Genomic DNA, 22500 nt, shown 5'->3' with positions numbered 1-22500 from the left:
GGCTACTTACAAGCAATGTAAGACATGCCTCATAATATGCAGTAAAACGTTCAGGTTTCCAACAACTAAATGTTTTCAAAATGCATCCTGCCTCCAGCTCATTGCAAAGTGGTGTGTGACGCGCCGTGGAAGCCTGCCTTCCGTTGCTCTTTTTGATGCTGTAGCAACAGCTCTCCTGCTGTCTGACATATTTCCTGCTCGAAGGCTCTGCATCTGTGTGCTGTACTCGTGTGATAAGATACATAACGAATATACTGTACGCATGAGACAATATAATTCCACTAAATTATGCAAATGTTCCTATTGACCGATGAGCATGACCAGTTAACTTGATTTACATTGACTGGTATGTCCATCAAATTTAAACATTACTTCACAATGGTATTTTTTTCTTCTTCACCTGGACGATTGGCCAGGACCAATTTTATTCATCTGCATTTCTATTTTAGGATCGGCCAAAGCCTATTACCGGCAAACCAAAACCCTGGCGGACGTGTCAAATCAAATCAAAAACGTTGTTGCATGCTCCGAATACAACAAGTGGAGACTTCACCGTGAAATGTTTACTTATAAGCCCTTAACCAACAGGTGGAGACTTCACCGTGAAATGTTTACTTACAAGCCCTTAACCAACAGTGCAGTTCAAGAAGAAGACAATATTTACCAAGTAGACTCAAATAAAAGATTATAAAAAGTAACATAACAATAACGAGGCTATATACAGGGTGTACCGGTACAGAGTCAATGTGGAGGCTATATACAGGGTGTACCGGTACAGAGTCAATGTGGAGGCTATATACAGGGTGTACCGGTACAGAGTCAATGTGGAGGCTATATACAGGGTGTACCGGTACAGAGTCAATGTGGAGGCTATATACAGGGGATACCGGTACAGAGTCAATGTGGAGGCTATATACAGGGGGTACCGGTACAGAGTCAATGTGGAGGCTATATACAGGGGATACCGGTACAGAGTCAATGTGGAGGCTATATACAGGGGGTACCGGTACAGAGTCAATGTGGAGGCTATATACAGGGGATACCGGTACAGAGTCAATGTGGAGGCTATATACAGGGGGTACCGGTACAGAGTCAATGTGGAGGCTATATACAGGGTGTACCGGTACACAGTCAATGTGGAGGCTATATACAGGGGATACCGGTACAGAGTCAATGTGGAGGCTATATACAGGGGGTACCGGTACAGAGTCAATGTGGAGGCTATATACAGGGGTACCGGTACAGAGTCAATGTGGAGGCTATATACAGGGGGTACCGGTACACAGTCAATGTGGAGGCTATATACAGGGGGTACCGGTACAGAGTCAATGTGGAGGCTATATACAGGGGGTACCGGTACAGAGTCAATGTGGAGGCTATATACAGGGGGTACCGGTACAGAGTCAATATGGAGGCTATATACAGGGGGTACCGATACAGAGTCAATGTGGAGGCTATATACAGGGGGTACCGGTACAGAGTCAATGTGGAGGCTATATACAGGGGGTACCGATACAGAGTCAATGTGGAGGTTATATACAGGGGGTACCGGTACAGAGTCAATGTGGAGGCTATATACAGGGGGTACCGGTACAGAGTCAATGTGGAGGCTATATACAGGGGGTACCGGTACAGAGTCAATGTGGAGGCTATATACAGGGTGTACCGGTACAGAGTCAATGTGGAGGCTCTATACAGGGGGTACCGGTCCAGAGTCAATGTGGAGGCTATATACAGGGGGTACCAGTAGAGTCAATTTGGAGGCAATATACTGTACATGGTGTTACAGTACAGAGTCAATGTGGAGGCTATATACAGGGGGTACCGGTACAGAGTCAATGTGGAGGATATATACAGGGGGTACCGGTACAGAGTCAATGTGGAGGCTATATACAGGGGGTACCGGTACAGAGTCAATGTGGAGGCTATATACAGGGGGTACCGGTCCAGAGTCAATGTGGAGGCTATATACAGGGGGTACCGGTCCAGAGTCAATGTGGAGGCTCTATACAGGGGGTACCGGTCCAGAGTCAATGTGGAGGCTCTATACAGGGGGTACCGGTACAGAGTCAATGTGGAGAATATATACAGGGTGACTGGAGTCTCTGACAATTTTATGGGCTCTCCTCTGATACCGCCTATTATATAGGTCCTGGATGGCAGGAAGCTTGGCCCTAGTGATGTACTGGGCTATTCGCACTACCCTCTGTAGTGCCTTACAGTCAGATGCCAGGATGCTCTCGACGGTGCAGCTAAAGAACATTTTGAGGATCTGGGGACCCATGCCAAATCTTTTTAGTCTCTTGAGGTGGAAAAGATTTTGAGGTGCCCTCTTCACGACCGTCTTGGTATGTTTGGACCATGATAGTCGCACACAGAGATGAACCAAAACCCTGACAGACGTGTCACACAGAGATGAACCAAAACCCTGACAGACGTGTCACACAGAGATGAACCAAAACCCTGATGGATGTGTCACACAGAGATGAACCAAAACCCTGACGGACGTGTCACACAGAGATGAACCAAAACCCTGACAGACGTGTCACACAGAGATGAACCAAAACCCTGACAGACGTGTCACACAGAGATGAACCAAAACCCTGATGGACGTGTCACACAGAGATGAACCAAAACCCTGACAGACGTGTCACACAGAGATTAACCAAAACCCTGACAGACGTGTCACACAGAGATGAACCAAAACCCTGACAGACGTGTCACACAGAGATTAACCAAAACCCTGACAGACGTGTCACACAGAGATGAACCAAAACCCTGATGGACGTGTCACACAGAGATTAACCAAAACCCTGACGGACGTGTCACACAGAGATGAACCAAAACCCTGACAGACGTGTCACACGGAGATGAACCAAAACCCTGACGGACGTGTCACACAGAGATGAACCAAAACCCTGACGGACGTGTCACACAGAGATGAACCAAAACCCTGACAGACGTGTCACACAGAGATGAACCAAAACCCTGACAGACGTGTCACACAGAGATGAATCAAAACCCTGACAGACGTGTCACACAGAGATGAACCAAAACCCTGACAGACGTGTCACACAGAGATGAACCAAAACCCTGACAGACGTGTCACACAGAGATTAACCAAAACCCTGACAGACGTGTCACACAGAGATGAACCAAAACCCTGACAGACGTGTCACACAGAGATGAACCAAAACCCTGATGGACGTGTCACACAGAGATGAACCAAAACCCTGACAGACGTGTCACACAGAGATGAACCAAAACCCTGACAGACGTGTCACACAGAGATGAACCAAAACCCTGACAGACGTGTCACACAGAGATGAACCAAAACCCTGACAGACGTGTCACACAGAGATGAACCAAAACCCTGACAGACGTGTGACACAGAGATGAACCAAAACCCTGACGGACGTGTCACACAGAGATTAACCAAAACCCTGACAGACGTGTCACACAGAGATGAACCAAAACCCTGACGGACGTGTCACACAGAGATGAACCAAAACCCTGATGGACGTGTCACACAGAGATGAACCAAAACCCTGACAGACGTGTCACACAGAGATGAACCACATACAGCAGCACTATAAACACAAACAGAAGGTCTGTTGATTCTGAATTTAGAGTCTGGATGTTGTTTTCATCACACTCAGTTCTGTTGGCTGGAGTATTATATTATATTACACACTCAGTTCTGTTGGCTGGAGTATTATATTATATTACACACTCAGTTCTGTTGGCTGGAGTATTATATTATATTACACACTCAGTTCTGTTGGCTGAAGTATTATATTATATTACACACTCAGTTCTGTTGGCTGGAGTATTATATTATATTACACACTCAGTTCTGTTGGCTGGAGTATTATATTATATTACACACTCAGTTCTGTTGGCTGGAGTATTATATTATATTACACACTCAGTTCTGTTGGCTGGAGTATTATATTATATTACACACTCAGTTCTGTTGGCTGAAGTATTATATTATATTACACACTCAGTTCTGTTGGCTGGAGTATTATATTATATTACACACTCAGTTCTGTTGGCTGGAGTATTATATTATATTACACACTCAGTTCTGTTGGCTGGAGTATTATATTATATTACACACTCAGTTCTGTTGGCTGAAGTATTATATTATATTACACACTCAGTTCTGTTGGCTGGAGTATTATATTATATTACACACTCAGTTCTGTTGGCTGGAGTATTATATTATATTACACACTCAGTTCTGTTGGCTGGAGTATTATATTATATTACACACTCAGTTCTGTTGGCTGGAGTATTATATTATATTACACACTCAGTTCTGTTGGCTGGAGTATTATATTATATTACACACTCAGTTCTGTTGGCTGGAGTATTATATTATATTATATTACACACTCAGTTCTGTTGGCTGAAGTATTATATTATATTACACACTCAGTTCTGTTGGCTGGAGTATTATATTATATTACACACTCAGTTATGTTGGCTGGAGTATTATATTATATTATATTACACACTCAGTTCTGTTGGCTGGAGTATTATATTATATTACACACTCAGTTCTGTTGGCTGAAGTATTATATTATATTACACACTCAGTTCTGTTGGCTGGAGTATTATATTATATTACACACTCAGTTCTGTTGGCTGGAGTATTATATTATATTATATTACACACTCAGTTCTGTTGGCTGGAGTATTATATTATATTACACACTCAGTTCTGTTGGCTGGAGTATTATATTATATTACACACTCAGTTCTGTTGGCTGGAGTATTATATTATATTACACACTCAGTTCTGTTGGCTGGAGTATTATATTATATTACACACTCAGTTATGTTGGCTGGAGTATTATATTATATTATATTACACACTCAGTTCTGTTGGCTGGAGTATTATATTATATTACACACTCAGTTCTGTTGGCTGGAGTATTATATTATATTACACACTCAGTTCTGTTGGCTGGAGTATTATATTATATTACACACTCAGTTCTGTTGGCTGAAGTATTATATTATATTACACACTCAGTTCTGTTGGCTGGAGTATTATATTATATTACACACTCAGTTCTGTTGGCTGGAGTATTATATTATATTACACACTCAGTTCTGTTGGCTGGAGTATTATATTATATTACACACTCAGTTCTGTTGGCTGGAGTATTATATTATATTACACACTCAGTTCTGTTGGCTGGAGTATTATATTATATTACACACTCAGTTCTGTTGGCTGGAGTATTATATTATATTACACACTCAGTTCTGTTGGCTGGAGTATTATATTATATTACACACTCAGTTCTGTTGGCTGGAGTATTATATTATATTACACACTCAGTTCTGTTGGCTGGAGTATTATATTATATTACACACTCAGTTCTGTTGGCTGGAGTATTATATTATATTACACACTCAGTTCTGTTGGCTGAAGTATTATATTATATTACACACTCAGTTCTGTTGGCTGGAGTATTATATTATATTACACACTCAGTTCTGTTGGCTGGAGTATTATATTATATTACACACTCAGTTCTGTTGGCTGGAGTATTATATTATATTACACACTCAGTTCTGTTGGCTGAAGTATTATATTATATTACACACTCAGTTCTGTTGGCTGAAGTATTATATTATATTACACACTCAGTTCTGTTGGCTGGAGTATTATATTATATTACACACTCAGTTCTGTTGGCTGGAGTATTATATTATATTACACACTCAGTTCTGTTGGCTGGAGTATTATATTATATTACACACTCAGTTCTGTTGGCTGAAGTATTATATTATATTACACACTCAGTTCTGTTGGCTGGATTATTATATTCTATTATATTACATACTCAGTTCTGTTGGCTGAAGTATTATATTATATTACACACTCAGTTCTGTTGGCTGGAGTATTATATTATATTACACACTCAGTTCTGTTGGCTGGAATATTATATTATATTACATACTCAGTTCTGTTGGCTGGAGTATTATATTATATTACACACTCAGTTCTGTTGGCTGAAGTATTATATTATATTACACACTCAGTTCTGTTGGCTGGAGTATTATATTATATTACACACTCAGTTCTGTTGGCTGAAGTATTATATTATATTACACACTCAGTTCTGTTGGCTGGAGTATTATATTATATTACACACTCAGTTCTGTTGGCTGAAGTATTATATTATATTACACACTCAGTTCTGTTGGCTGAAGTATTATATTATATTACACACTCAGTTCTGTTGGCTGAAGTATTATATTATATTACACACTCAGTTCTGTTGGCTGGAGTATTATATTATATTACACACTCAGTTCTGTTGGCTGAAGTATTATATTATATTACACACTCAGTTCTGTTGGCTGGAGTATTATATTACACACTCAGTTCTGTTGGCTGGAGTATTATATTACACACTCAGTTCTGTTGGCTGGAGTATTATATTATATTATATTACACACTCAGTTCTGTTGGCTGGAGTATTATATTACACACTCAGTTCTGTTGGCTGGAGTATTATATTATATTACACACTCAGTTCTGTTGGCTGGAGTATTATATTATATTACACACTCAGTTCTGTTGGCTGAAGTATTATATTATATTACACACTCAGTTCTGTTGGCTGAAGTATTATATTATATTACACACTCAGTTCTGTTGGCTGGAGTATTATATTATATTACACACTCAGTTCTGTTGGCTGAAGTATTATATTATATTACACACTCAGTTCTGTTGGCTGAAGTATTATATTATATTACACACTCAGTTCTGTTGGCTGAAGTATTATATTATATTACACACTCAGTTCTGTTGGCTGAAGTATTATATTATATTACACACTCAGTTCTGTTGGCTGGAGTATTATATTATATTACACACTCAGTTCTGTTGGCTGGAGTATTATATTATATTACACACTCAGTTCTGTTGGCTGGAGTATTATATTACACACTCAGTTCTGTTGGCTGAAGTATTATATTATATTACACACTCAGTTCTGTTGGCTGGAGTATTATATTACACACTCAGTTCTGTTGGCTGAAGTATTATATTATATTACACACTCAGTTCTGTTGGCTGGAGTATTATATTATATTACACACTCAGTTCTGTTGGCTGAAGTATTATATTATATTACACACTCAGTTCTGTTGGCTGGAGTATTATATTACACACTCAGTTCTGTTGGCTGGAGTATTATATTACACACTCAGTTCTGTTGGCTGGAGTATTATATTATATTACACACTCAGTTCTGTTGGCTGGAGTATTATATTATATTACACACTCAGTTCTGTTGGCTGGAGTATTATATTACACACTCAGTTCTGTTGGCTGAAGTTTTATATTATATTACACACTCAGTTCTGTTGGCTGGAGTATTATATTACACACTCAGTTCTGTTGGCTGAAGTATTATATTATATTACACACTCAGTTCTGTTGGCTGGAGTATTATATTATATTACACACTCAGTTCTGTTGGCTGAAGTATTATATTATATTACACACTCAGTTCTGTTGGCTGGAGTATTATATTATATTACACACTCAGTTCTGTTGGCTGGAGTATTATATTATATTACACACTCAGTTCTGTTGGCTGGAGTATTATATTATATTACACACTCAGTTCTGTTGGCTGGAGTATTATATTATATTACACACTCAGTTCTGTTGGCTGGAGTATTATATTATATTACACACTCAGTTCTGTTGGCTGAAGTATTATATTATATTACACACTCAGTTCTGTTGGCTGGAGTATTATATTATATTACACACTCAGTTCTGTTGGCTGGAGTATTATATTATATTACACACTCAGTTCTGTTGGCTGAAGTATTATATTATATTACACACTCAGTTCTGTTGGCTGGAGTATTATATTATATTACACACTCAGTTCTGTTGGCTGAAGTATTATATTATATTACACACTCAGTTCTGTTGGCTGGAGTATTATATTATATTACACACTCAGTTCTGTTGGCTGGAGTATTATATTATATTACACACTCAGTTCTGTTGGCTGAAGTATTATATTATATTACACACTCAGTTCTGTTGGCTGAAGTATTATATTATATTACACACTCAGTTCTGTTGGCTGGAGTATTATATTATATTACACACTCAGTTCTGTTGGCTGGAGTATTATATTATATTACACACTCAGTTCTGTTGGCTGAAGTATTATATTATATTACACACTCAGTTCTGTTGGCTGGAGTATTATATTATATTACACACTCAGTTCTGTTGGCTGGAGTATTATATTATATTACACACTCAGTTCTGTTGGCTGGAGTATTATATTATATTACACACTCAGTTCTGTTGGCTGGAGTATTATATTATATTACACACTCAGTTCTGTTGGCTGGAGTATTATATTATATTACACACTCAGTTCTGTTGGCTGGAGTATTATATTATATTACACACTCAGTTCTGTTGGCTGGAGTATTATATTATATTATATTACACACTCAGTTCTGTTGGCTGGAGTATTATATTATATTACACACTCAGTTCTGTTGGCTGGAGTATTATATTATATTACACACTCAGTTCTGTCGGCTGGAGTATTATATTATATTACACACTCAGTTCTGTTGGCTGAAGTATTATATTATATTACACACTCAGTTCTGTTGGCTGAAGTATTATATTATATTACACACTCAGTTCTGTCGGCTGGAGTATTATATTATATTACACACTCAGTTCTGTTGGCTGGAGTATTATATTATATTACACACTCAGTTCTGTTTGCTGGAGCATTATATTATATTACACACTCAGTTCTGTTGGCTGGAGTATTATATTCTATTATATTACATACTCAGTTCTGTTGGCTGGAGTATTATATTCTATTATATTACATACTCAGTTCTGTCGGCTGGAGTATTATATTCTATTATATTACATACTCAGTTCTGTCGGCTGAAGTATTATATTATATTATATTACACACTCAGTTCTGTTGGCTGGAGTATTATATTATATTACACACTCAGTTCTGTTGGCTGAAGTATTATATTATATTACACACTCAGTTCTGTCGGCTGAAGTATTATATTATATTACACACTCAGTTCTGTTGGCTGAAGTATTATATTATATTATACACTCAGTTCTGTTGGCTGGAGTATTATATTATATTACATACTCAGTTCTGTTGGCTGAAGTATTATATTATATTACACACTCAGTTCTGTCGGCTGAAGTATTATATTATATTACACACTCAGTTCTGTCGGCTGAAGTATTATATTATATTACACACTCAGTTCTGTCGGCTGAAGTATTATATTATATTACACACTCAGTTCTGTTGGCTGAAGTATTATATTATATTATATTATATTACACACTCAGTTATGTTGGCTGGAGTATTATATTATATTACACACTCAGTTATGTTGGCTGGAGTATTTCATTTACAATGAAATAATAAGTGAATATCAATGAACTTCCCTTGATTAAAGCACCAAAACACCCCTCAACAAAAACACACCAAAAACACTAATAACCAGACAGGATGTTAAAACTACTATCTATAGAAACACCAATAACCAGACAGGATGTTAAAACTACTATCTATAAAAACACTAATAACCAGACAGGATGTTAAAACTACTATCTATAAAAACACCAATAACCAGACAGGATGTTAAAACTACTATCTATAAAAACACTAATAACCAGACAGGATGTTAAAACTACTATCTATAAAAACACTAATAACCAGACAGGATGTTAAAACTACTATCTATAAAAACACTAATAACCAGACAGGATGTTAAAACTACTATCTATAAAAACACTAATAACCAGACAGGATGTTAAAACTACTATCTACAAAAACACTAATAACCAGACAGGATGTTAAAACTACTATCTATAAAAACACTAATAACCAGACAGGATGTTAAAACTACTATCTATAAAAACACTAATAACCAGACAGGATGTTAAAACTACTATCTATAAAAACACTAATAACCAGACAGGATGTTAAAACTACTATCTATAAAAACACTAATAACCAGACAGGATGTTAAAACTACTATCTATAAAAACACTAATAACCAGACAGGATGTTAAAACTACTATCTATAAAAACACTAATAACCAGACAGGATGTTAAAACTACTATCTATAAAAACACTAATAACCAGACAGGATGTTAAAACTACTATCTATAAAAACACCAATAACCAGACAGGATGTTAAAACTACTATCTATAAAAACACTAATAACCAGACAGGATGTTAAAACTACTATCTATAAAAACACTAATAACCAGACAGGATGTTAAAACTACTATCTATAAAAACACTAATAACCAGACAGGATGTTAAAACTACTATCTATAAAAACACTAATAACCAGACAGGATGTTAAAACTACTATCTATAAAAACACTAATAACCAGACAGGATGTTAAAACTACTATCTATAAAAACACCAATAACCAGACAGGATGTTAAAACTACTATCTATAAAAACACTAATAACCAGACAGGATGTTAAAACTACTATCTATAAAAACACTAATAACCAGACAGGATGTTAAAACTACTATCTATAAAAACACCAATAACCAGACAGGATGTTAAAACTACTATCTATAAAAACACTAATAACCAGGCAGGATGTTAAAACTACTATCTATAAAAACACTAATAACCAGACAGGATGTTAAAACTACTATCTATAAAAACACTAATAACCAGACAGGATGTTAAAACTACTATCTATAAAAACACTAATAACCAGACAGGATGTTAAAACTACTATCTATAAAAACACTAATAACCAGACAGGATGTTAAAACTACTATCTATAAAAACACTAATAACCAGACAGGATGTTAAAACTACTATCTATAAAAACACCAATAACCAGACAGGATGTTAAAACTACTATCTATAAAAACACTAATAACCAGACAGGATGTTAAAACTACTATCTATAAAAACACTAATAACCAGACAGGATGTTAAAACTACTATCTATAAAAACACTAATAACCAGACAGGATGTTAAAACTACTATCTATAAAAACACCAATAACCAGACAGGATGTTAAAACTACTACTACTAGATTTGACTGAGCTACAGTTCATATGAGGAAATACAGCTCAATAAATTCATGAGGTCCTAATCTATGGAATTAACATGACTGGGAATACAGATATGCATCTGTTGGTCACAGATACCTTTCAATAAAAGGTAGGGGAGTGGATCAGAAAACCAGTCAGTAGCTGGTGTGACCATTTGCCTCCTGCAGCATGACACATCTCCTTCACATAGAGCTGATCAGGCTGTTGATTGTGGAATGTTGTCCCACTCCTCTTCAATGGCTGTGTGAAGTTGCTGGATGTTGGCAGGAACTGGAACACGCTGTCATACATGTCGATCCAGAGCATCCCAAACATGCTCAATGGGTGACATGTCTGGTGAGTATGTAGGTCATAGAAGAATGGTGACATTTTCAGCTTCCAGGAATTGTGTTCAGATCCTTGCGACATGGTGCCGTGCATTATCATGCTGAAACATGAGGTGATGGAGGATGAATGCAACGACAATGGGCCTCAGGATCTCATCACGGTATCTCAACATTCAAATTAACATGGATAAAATCCAATTGTGTTCGTTGTCCCTAGTTTATGCCCTGCCCATACCATAACCCCACCACCGTAATGGGGCACTCTGTTCACAACATTGACGTCAGCAAATCGCTCGCCCACACCACGCCATACAAGTGGTCTGAGGTTGTGAGGCCGGTTGGACGTCATGCCAAATTCTCAAAAACGATGACTTAAGGTAGAGAAATGAACATTCAATTCTCTGGCAACAGCTCTGGTGGACATTCCTGCAGTCAGCAAACCAATTGCACACTCCCTCAAAACTTGCCACATCTGCAGCATTGTGTTGTGTTACAAAACTGAACATTTTAGAGTGGCTTATTATTGTCCCCAGCACAAGGTGCAACTGTGTAATGATCATGCTGTTTAATCAGCTTTTTAATAATATGCCACACCTGTCAGGTGGATGGATTATCTTGTCAAAGGAGAAACGCTCACTAACAGGGACGTAAACAAAGTTGTGCACAACATTTGAGAGAAATAAGCTTTTTGTCTGTATGGGAACATGGGACCAACACTTTACATGCTGTGTTTATATAGTTGTTCAGTGTTATTATACTTTTGCATACAAAGTATCTCATAACTTTTCCAACCACTTTTATTTTGAATTCTAACTACTTGAAACACACAGAACAGGGTGTGAGCATTATGTTATTGCTTCCTAACTAAAGAACAAGGGTATAGGCTGTGTTGTTAGTTACCGTTGTTAGGCAGATCAGGGCCCTGGTCGGTGGTTAGTTCCTTGTTGTAGCGGAGAAACAGGATGGTGTTCCTGAGGGTCAGCGCGTGGTCAAAATACCTCTGGGCCTCGCCCTCCGCCGTGCTCTCTACCTGATGGAGGAGAGAGAGAGACAGACAAAGAGGGGTTAGTAACATGGGCAAAATACCCCTGGGCCTCGCCCTCCGCCGTGCTCTCTACCTGATGGAGGAGAGAGAGAGACAGAGAGGGGTTAGTAGCATGGGCAAAATACCTCTGGGCCTCGCCCTCCGCCGTGCTCTCTACCTGAGGGAGGAGAGAGAGAGACAGACCGAGAGGGGTTAGTAACATGGTCAAAATAACTCTGGGCCTCGCCCTCCGCCGTGCTCTCTACCTGAGGGAGGAGAGAGAGAGACAGACCGAGAGGGGTTAGTAACATGGTCAAAATAACTCTGGGCCTCGCCCTCCGCCGTGCTCTCTACCTGATGGAGGAGAGAGAGAGAGAGGGAGAGACAGACAGAGAGAGAGAGGGGATAGTAACATGGTCAAAATAACTTTGGGCCTCGCCCTCCGCCGTGCTCTCTACCTGATGGAGGACAGAGAGAGAGACAGACAGAGAGAGAGAGGGGATAGTAACATGGTCAAAATAACTCTGGGCCTCGCCCTCCGCCGTGCTCTCTACCTGATGGAGGAGAGAGAGAGAGACAGACAGAGAGAGAGAGGGGATAGTAACATGGTCAAAATAACTCTGGGCCTCGCCCTCCGCCGTGCTCTCTACCTGATGGAGGAGAGAGAGAGAGACAGACAGAGAGAGAGAGGGGATAGTAACATGGTCAAAATAACTCTGGGCCTCGCCGTTTGTGTGTGTATATTCTTTCCTGTGTCTTTCATGTGTACAAATTTGAGTCTGCCCAAGTGACCCTGTTGTGTTGCCATATTACGTTGCCAAAAACGCTGTGTCCCTCAACGGCTCCTTTGTGTAAATTGGTTTGCCACCTCCAGCGACTGGTTTAGTTCCCATGGAGCCAAGTAATGAAGGCTTACTCTCTAGCTCAATTCCACACACAGCTTACTTTCTCCAGCTCCATCAGAAAGCTGTCCAGGGTCTCGTCTGACAGCTTCCCCACCTCAAACATGGTGACCGCATGGCTCTTCAGGTTCTGAGGGGGAGAACAGAGACATGGTTTTAGGATAGTGTTTACCAAACTGTGGGGCGAGGAGTCCGCAGGAGGGGAACGGGGGTCCCGTCCCCCAAAAAAGGAACTCAGTCCAGCTTTAAACCTACTAGTACTAATACAACCACTACAACTGCTACGACTACCACTACTACTACTACTGATACAACTGCTAATACTACTACTATTACTGCTACTACTACTGCTGCTGCTGCTAAAACTACTGCTACTACTACTACTGCTGCTACTAGTAATGCTACTACTACTACTAACACCAATACTACCACTACTGCTAATACAACAACTACAACGACTACCACTACTACTACTACTGATACAACTGCTAATACTACTACTATTACTGCTACTACTACTGCTGCTGCTGCTAAAACTACTGCTACTACTACTACTGCTGAAACTAGTAATGCTACTACTACTACAAACACCAATACTACCACTACTGCTAATACAACGACTACTGCTGCTACTACTTCTATGTCTGCAACTACTACTGCTGCTACTACTAATACAACTACTACTACTGCTGCTACTACTAATACAACTACTACTACTGCTGCTACTACAACTACTACTACTGCTGCTACTACTAATACAACTACTACTACTGCTGCTACTACTAATACAACTACTACTAATACAACTACTACTACTGCTGCTACTACTAATACAACTACTACTACTGCTGCTACTACTAATACAACTACTAACTACTGCTGCTACTACTAATACAACTACTACTACTGCTGCTACTACTAATACAACTACTACTACTGCTGCTACTACTAATACAACTACTACTGCTGCTGCTACTACTAATACAACTACTACTACTGCTGCTACTACTAATACAACTACTACTACTGCTGCTACTACTAATACAACTACTACTACTGCTGCTACTACTAATACAACTACTACTACTGCTGCTACTACAACTACTACTACTGCTGCTACTACTAATACAACTACTACTACTGCTGCTACTACTAATACAACTACTACTACTGCTGCTACTACTAATACAACTACTACTACTGCTGCTACTACTAATACAACTACTACTACTGCTGCTGCTACTACTAATACAACTACTACTACTGCTGCTACTACTAATACAACTACTGCTGCTACTACTAATACAACTACTACTACTGCTGCTACTACTAATACAACTACTACTACTGCTACTACTAATACAACTACTACTACTGCTGCTACTACTAATACAACTACTACTACTGCTACTACTAATACAACTACTACTACTGCTGCTACTACTAATACAACTACTGCTGCTACTACTAATACAACTACTACTACTGCTGCTACTACTAATACAACTACTACTGCTGCTGCTACTACTAATACAACTACTACTACTGCTACTACTACTGCTACTACTAATACAATCACCACTGCTAATACAACTAATAGTACTGCTACAACTACTACTACTGCTACTACTACTAATACAACTACTACTACTTCTGCTGCTACTACTACTTCTACTACTAACACTACAACTACTAATACAACCACGACTGCTAATACAACCACTACTGCTACTACTAATACTGTTACTACTACTACTGATACTGCTGCTACTACGGCTGTTACTAGTATTACTACAACTACTACTACTACTACTACTGATACTACTACTACTACTGATACTACTACTACTACTACAACTACTACTACTACTTCTACTACTAACACTACAACTACTAATACAACCACGACTGCTAATACAAACACTACTGCTACTACTACAACTACTACTACTACTACTACTACTACTACTGATACTACTACTACTACTACTACTACAACTACTACTACTACTACTACTGATACTACTACTACTACTACAACTACTACTACTACTACTACTGATACTACTACTACTACTACAACTACTACTACTACTACTGATACTACTACTACTACTACTACTACTGATACTACTACTACTACTACTGATACTACTACTACTACTACTGATACTACTACTACTACTACTACTACTACTACTGATACTACTACTACTACTGATACTGATACTACTACTACTACTACTACTACTGATACTACTACTACTACTACTACTACTACTACTGATACTGCTGCTACTACGGCTGTTACTAGTACTACTACTACTACTACTACTGATACTACTACTACTACTACTACTACTACTACTGCTTCTACTACTACAACTACTGATACTACTACTACTACTACTACTACTACTACTACTTCAACTACTACTACTACTACTGATACTACTACTACTACTACTACTACTACTACTACTACTGCTTCTACTACTACTACTACTACTACTATTGATACTACTACTGCTACTACTACGGCTGATATTACTACTACTGCTTCTACTACTACTACTATTGATACTACTACTACTACTATTGATACTACTACTACTACTACTACTGCTTCTACAACTACTACTACTACTACTACTGATACTACTACTACTACTACTACTACGGCTGTTACTAGTACTACTACAACTACTACTACTACTACTGATACTACTACTGCTGCTACTACTACGGCTGTTACTAGTACCACTAAACTACTACTACTACTACTACTACTACTACTACTGCTTCTACTACTACTACTACTACTACTACTACTACTATGGCTTTTACTAGTACTACTGATACTACTACTACTACTACTGCTGCTACTACTACTACAACTACTACTACTGCTGCTACTGCTACTACTACTACTGCTGCTACTGCTACTACTGCTGCTGCTACTACTACTACTACTACTACTACTACTACTCCTACTACTACAGTTGCTACTACTACTACTACTACAGTTGCTACTACTACTACTGCTACTACTGCTGGTACTACTACTACTACAGCTACTACTACTGCGGTTACTACAACTCCTACAGCTACTACTGCTACTATATCTACTACTACAACAACTACTATTAATACTACCACAACTACTAATACTACCACTACTGTTAATACAACCACAACTACTGCTACAGCGACTACTACTACTAATACTTCTACTACTACTACTGCTATTATTGCTACTACTACTACAGCTACTACTACTACTATTGCTTTTACTACTGCTACTGCTACTACTATTATTGCTATTGCTGCTACTACAACTATTGCTGCTACTACTACTGCTGCTACTACTACTGCTGCTGCTGCTACTGTTGCTACTCCTCCTCCCGCTACTACTACCCCTCCTCCTATTACTCCTACCAGTACTCTGTCATAACTCTCCTGTGATGATCTGAAGGATCAGGTTACTGTGGGTCCTCTCTACAGTGTGCTCTCTCTCTCGTAGAGAGAGTGGGGGGGGGGAGAGCGGGAAGTCAACTGTTTTATGGTCGGTCATAAAACACGCTCTGCTCTGCCGTGTTCGAGGAATGTAAACTGTGGAACACAGAGACACTTGGACATCAAAAGCTTGAATAAGTAAACAATATTTCTATTTTTGAGAATGTGGGAATGGTCCGTGGACACTTAAGGGACAGTCATGTCGAGTTTGTCTCATTTGGTGATCTCATGAAGGACAGGAAACACACAACTGTATCTCTTAAAGTGCACATTTCCCAGCTGTCAGGTTGGCATCTAAATATTTTGAAATGTATGTGATCAAACATGAAACTATTTGTGAAAAGATGTAATGTGATGTTAACCTTCTAAATGAGAAAATATGGGTTTTTCATATAAAGTTAACCAAATCAATGGCCACGCCCATGTGAGCATAGACATTACGTCGGCGTCCTGGAACCGCCCTTTTCTCAGAAGTGTATAAAACCCTGGAGCTGTCACTACATGTTGAAATGGTTAGGAACTACAGCTATATAGGCCACGGAGACCAGACAGCTGTAGTGTTGGCTCCATAACTAGAAATGGTTAAGAACTACAGCTATATAGGCCACGGAGACCAGACAGCTGTAGTGTTGGCTGTAGTGTTGGCTACATGACCATCATGTCCATTCATGATTTAGGCTAGGGTTCTTGCAGATATAGAAAGGTTTGCGACATTCAGTAATGAGAACTGATGAGGCAATAATAATTAATTAATAAGTGACTATTTTGATAAGATATGAAGATACCTGAAGTGTCGATTCGGGAAATAGAGACTCTATAAACATTTTCCCATGGTGCCCTGACTTCCTAGTTAATTAAAGTTTACACGATTAGTTTAATCCCTGTGCCCCCGCACATTGACTCTGTACCGGTGCCACCTGTATATAGCCCCTCTACTGTATATAGCCCTTCTACTGTATATAGCCCCTCTACTGTATATAGCCTCGCTACTGTTATTTTCACTGTCTTCCTACTGTTGCTTTTATTTCTTTACTTATCTATTGTTCACCTAATACCTATTTTTTTACTTAAGAATTGCACTGTTGGTTAGGGCCTGGAAGCATTTTACTGTAAGGTCTACACCAGTTGTATTCGGCGCACGTGACAAACTTTAATTTGATAATATTATAATCTACTAACATAGTATCTATAATAACACTATAATATTATCAAGGGTTAGGGGTCAGAGGTTAGGGTACGTACCGGAGAGAGGTTCCCCATCATGAGGAAGGCGGTGAGGGTGGAGTCAAACAGGAAGGCGATCCTCTTGGTGGGCGGGGCAGCAGGACCAGGGTTACTCAGGCTGCTAACACTGGTGTTGTCTAACACACAGAGAGAGGAGAACTCATAATCCCACGATGCTTTGGATGGATTGTTTTGAGACAGCACAAACAGACCTGGGATCAGGCTCGAGCCGCCTTACTCAGGGGTTACTTTGGGCAGCCTGAGCCAGATCCAGGGCTTGTGGTGTGTTCTGGGAGGTAACCGTGGAGATTCTCACCTTGGTTCTCCAGGCTGGTGGTGTCTGTAGCAGAGGATCCAGCCTCCATCTCAGGACTTCCCTGTTCCCACGACAACAGCATCTGTTTGGGGTCCACAGTGCTCCTGGGACACGGGGTGGGGAACATACATTAACACGAGGCCTGTGTGTTAGGGGCGTGTGTCTTATAGTGTGGAGGTGATTTATTCATATTCATTGACATTCCCTTGGGTTTGGTGCTGTGTTAACATGTCCCAAGAGTCTTTAAAGAGGCTCAAAGAGGGAGCCCAGCAGTGTATGGTTGTGGATTTGGCTGCCACAAAAGGCTTCCATAGGCTTGAAGTGGTATTGAAGACCATATATAGTGTTGTAGTAGTATAGTAGTGCAGTGATATAGTGATATAGTGTTGTAGTAGTGTGGTGATATAGTAGTATAGTGATATAGTAGTGTAGTGATATAGTAGTGTGGTGACATAGTAGTATAGTGATATAGTAGTGTGATAATATAGTAGTATAGTGATATAGTAGTGTAGTGATATAGTAGTGTGGTGATATAGTAGTGTGGTGATATAGTAGTGTAGTGATATAGTAGTGTGGTGACATAGTAGTATAGTGATATAGTAGTGTGATGATATAGTAGTATAGTGATATAGTAGTATAGTGATATAGTAGTATAGTAGTGTAGTGATATAGTAGTATAGTGATATAGTAGTGTAGTGATATAGTAGTGTAGTGATATAGTAGTGTAGTGATATAGAAGTGTAGTGATATAGTAGTATAGTGATGTAGTAGTGTGATGATATAGTAGTGTGGTGATATAGTAGTATGGTGATATAGTAGTGTAGTGATTCAGTAGTGCAGTGATATAGTAGTATAGTGATATAGTAGTGTGGTGATATAGTAGTAGAGTGATATAGTAGTGTGGTGATATAGTAGTACAGTGATATAGTAGTGTGGTGATATAGTAGTATAGTAGTATAGTGATATAGTAGTGCGGTGATATAGTAGTGTAGTGATATAGTAGTGTAGTGATATAGTAGTAGAGTGATATAGTAGTGTGGTGATATAGTAGTGTGGTGATATAGTAGTGCAGTGATATAGTAGTGTAGTGATATAGTAGTAGAGTGATATAGTAGTAGAGTGATATAGTAGTGTGGTGATATAGTAGTATAGTAGTATAGTAGTGCAGTGATATAGTAGTATAGTGAGAGAGTAGTGTGGTGATAAAGTAGTATAGTGATATAGTAGTGTATATTGGGGCGGCAGTGTAGCCTAGTGGTTAGAGCGTTGGACTAGTAACCGAAAGGTTGCAAGTTCAAATCCCCGAGCTGACAAGGTACAAGGTATCTGTCGTTCTGCCCCTGAACAGGCAGTTAACCCACTGTTCCTAGGCCGTCATTGAAAATAAGAATTTGTTCTTAACTGACTTGCCTGGTTAAATAAAGGTAAAATGTAAAAAAAAAAATAGTGTAGTGATAGAGTAGTAGAGTGATATAGTAGTATAGTAGTATAGTAGTATAGTGATATAGTAGTATAGTGAGAGAGTAGTATAGTGATATAGTAGTGTGGTGATATAGTAGTATAGCAGCATAGTGATATAGTAGTATAGTGAAAGTAGTATGGTGATATAGTAGTATAGTGATATAGTAGTATAGTGATATAGTAGGGTGGTGATATAGTAGTACGGTGATATAGTAGTGTAGTGATATAGTAGTGTAGTAGTATAGTGAGAGAGTAGTGTGGTGATATAGAAGTGTGGTGATATAGTAGTATAGTGATATAGTAGTACAGTGATATAGTAGTGTAGTGATATATTAGTAGAGTGATATAGTAGTACAGTGATATAGTAGTATAGTGATATAGTAGGAGGGTGATATAGTAGTATAGTAGTGCAGTGATATAGTAGTATAGTGAGAGAGTAGTGTGGTGATATAGTAGTGTAGTGATATAGTAGTATAGTGATATAGTAGTATAGTGAGAGAGTAGTGTGGTGATATAGTAGTATAGTGAGAGAGTAGTATAGTGAGAGAGTAGTGTGGTGATATAGAAGTGTGGTGATATAGTAGTATAGTGATATAGTAGTATAGTGATATAGTAGTATAGTGGTATAGTAGTGTAGTGATACAGTAGTATAGTGATATAGTAGTATAGTGATATAGTAGTGTGGTGATATAGTAGTATGGTGATATAGTAGTACGGTGATATAGTAGTAGAGTGATATAGTAGTATAGTGAGAGAGTAGTATAGTGAGAGAGTATTGTGGTGATATAGATGTGTGGTGATATAGTAGTATAGTGATATAGTAGTATAGTGATATAGTAGTATAGTGGTATAGTAGTATAGTGATATAGTAGTATAGTGATATAGTAGTATAGTGATATAGTAGTGTGGTGATATAGTAGTGTAGTGATATAGTAGTGTAGTGATATAGTAGTGTAGTGATATAGTAGTGCGGTGATATAGTAGTACAGTGATATAGTAGTGTAGTGATATAGCAGTAGTGATATAGTAGTGTAGTAGTATAGTGATATAGTAGTACAGTGATATAGTAGTGTCGTGATATAGTAGTACAGTGATATAGTAGTGTGGTGATATAGTAGTGTGGTGATATAGTAGTATAGTGATATAGTAGTATGGTGATATAGTAGTATAGTAGTGCAGTAGTATAGTAGTATAGTGATATAGTAGTATAGTGAGAGAGTAGTGTGGTGATATAGTAGTGTAGTGATATAGTAGTGTAGTGATATAGTAGTATAGTGATATAGTAGTATAGTAGTATAGTAGGTTAGTGATATAGTAGTATAGTGAGAGAGTAGTGTGGTGATATAGTAGTATAGTGATATAGTAGTGTGGTGCTATAGTAGTATAGTGATATAGAAGTATAATGATACAGTAGTATAGTGATATAGTAGTGCAGTGATATAGTAGTATAGTGGTATAGTAGTGTGGCGATACAGTGATATAGTAGTGTAGTGATATAGTAGTAGAGTGATATAGTAGTATATTAGTGCCGTGATATAGTAGTATAGTAGTATAATGATATAGTAGTGCCGTGATATAGTAGTGTAGTAGTTTAGTGATATAGTAGTGTAGTGATATAGTAGTATAGTGATATAGTAGTGTAGTGATATAGTAGTGTGGTGATATAGTAGTATAGTGATATAGTAGTACAGTAGTGCAGTGATATAGTAGTGTAGTGATATAGTAGTATAGTGATATAGTAGTATAGTGATATAGTAGTGTAGTGATATAGTAGTGTGGTGATATAGTAGTATAGTGATATAGTAGTACAGTAGTGCAGTGATATAGTAGTGCAGTGATATAGTAGTATAGTGACATAGTAGTATAGTGATATAGTAGTATAGTAGTGCAGTGATATAGTAGTGCAGTGATATAGTAGTATAGTGATATAGTAGTATAGTGATAGTGATATATATATATATATATATATTTTTTTTTTACCTTTATTTAACCAGGCAAGTCAGTTAAGAACAAATTCTTATTTTCAATGACGGCCTGGGAACAGTGGGTTAACTGCCTGTTCAGGGGCAGAACGACAGATTTGTACCTTGTCAGCTCGGGGGTTTGAACTCGCAACCTTCCGGTTACTAGTCCAACGCTCTAACCACTAGGCTACACTGCCGCCCCATAGTAGTATAGTGATATAGTAGTATAGTGATATAGTAGTATAGTGATATAGTGTTGTAGTAGTGATATAGTAGTGCAGTGATATAGTAGTATAGTGATATCGTAGTATAGTGATATAGTAGTGTAGTTGTATAGTGATATAGTAGTATAGTGATATAGTAGTATAGTGATATAGTGTTGTAGTAGTATAGTAGTGCAGTGATATAGTAGTATAGTGATATAGTAGTATAGTGATATAGTGTTGTAGTAGTACAGTAGTGCAGTGATATAGTGTTGTAGTAGTACAGTAGTGCAGTGATATAGTAGTATAGTGATCTAGTAGTATAGTGATATAGTGTTGTAGTAGTATAGTAGTATAGTGATATAGTAGTGTGGTGATATAGTAGTGTGGTGATGTAGTG

At 38.2% G+C, this 22500-nt stretch overlaps 1 protein-coding gene across 2 annotated transcripts in view; it reads right to left on the bottom strand.

The window, feature by feature from the left end:
* The window catches only part of fam91a1 (family with sequence similarity 91 member A1), a 132119-nt gene that overhangs the window by 55801 nt on the left and 53818 nt on the right, over positions 1-22500 (bottom strand). For both annotated transcript variants that reach the window (XM_064979458.1, XM_064979459.1), the window contains 4 exons: positions 18473-18576; positions 18175-18293; positions 13460-13546; positions 12391-12520 (listed from right to left, as the gene is read on the bottom strand). In XM_064979458.1, coding sequence (XP_064835530.1) covers positions 12391-12520; positions 13460-13546; positions 18175-18293; positions 18473-18576 — 440 coding nt within the window. The remainder of the gene's footprint in view (positions 1-12390; positions 12521-13459; positions 13547-18174; positions 18294-18472; positions 18577-22500) is intronic.

This window comes from Oncorhynchus masou, chromosome 12, assembly GCF_036934945.1.
Source record: "Oncorhynchus masou masou isolate Uvic2021 chromosome 12, UVic_Omas_1.1, whole genome shotgun sequence".
NCBI classification, from domain to species: Eukaryota; Metazoa; Chordata; class Actinopteri; order Salmoniformes; family Salmonidae; genus Oncorhynchus; species Oncorhynchus masou.
Note: the sequence above shows the minus strand (reverse complement) of the source record. Positions and strands in the feature narration are given on the sequence as shown.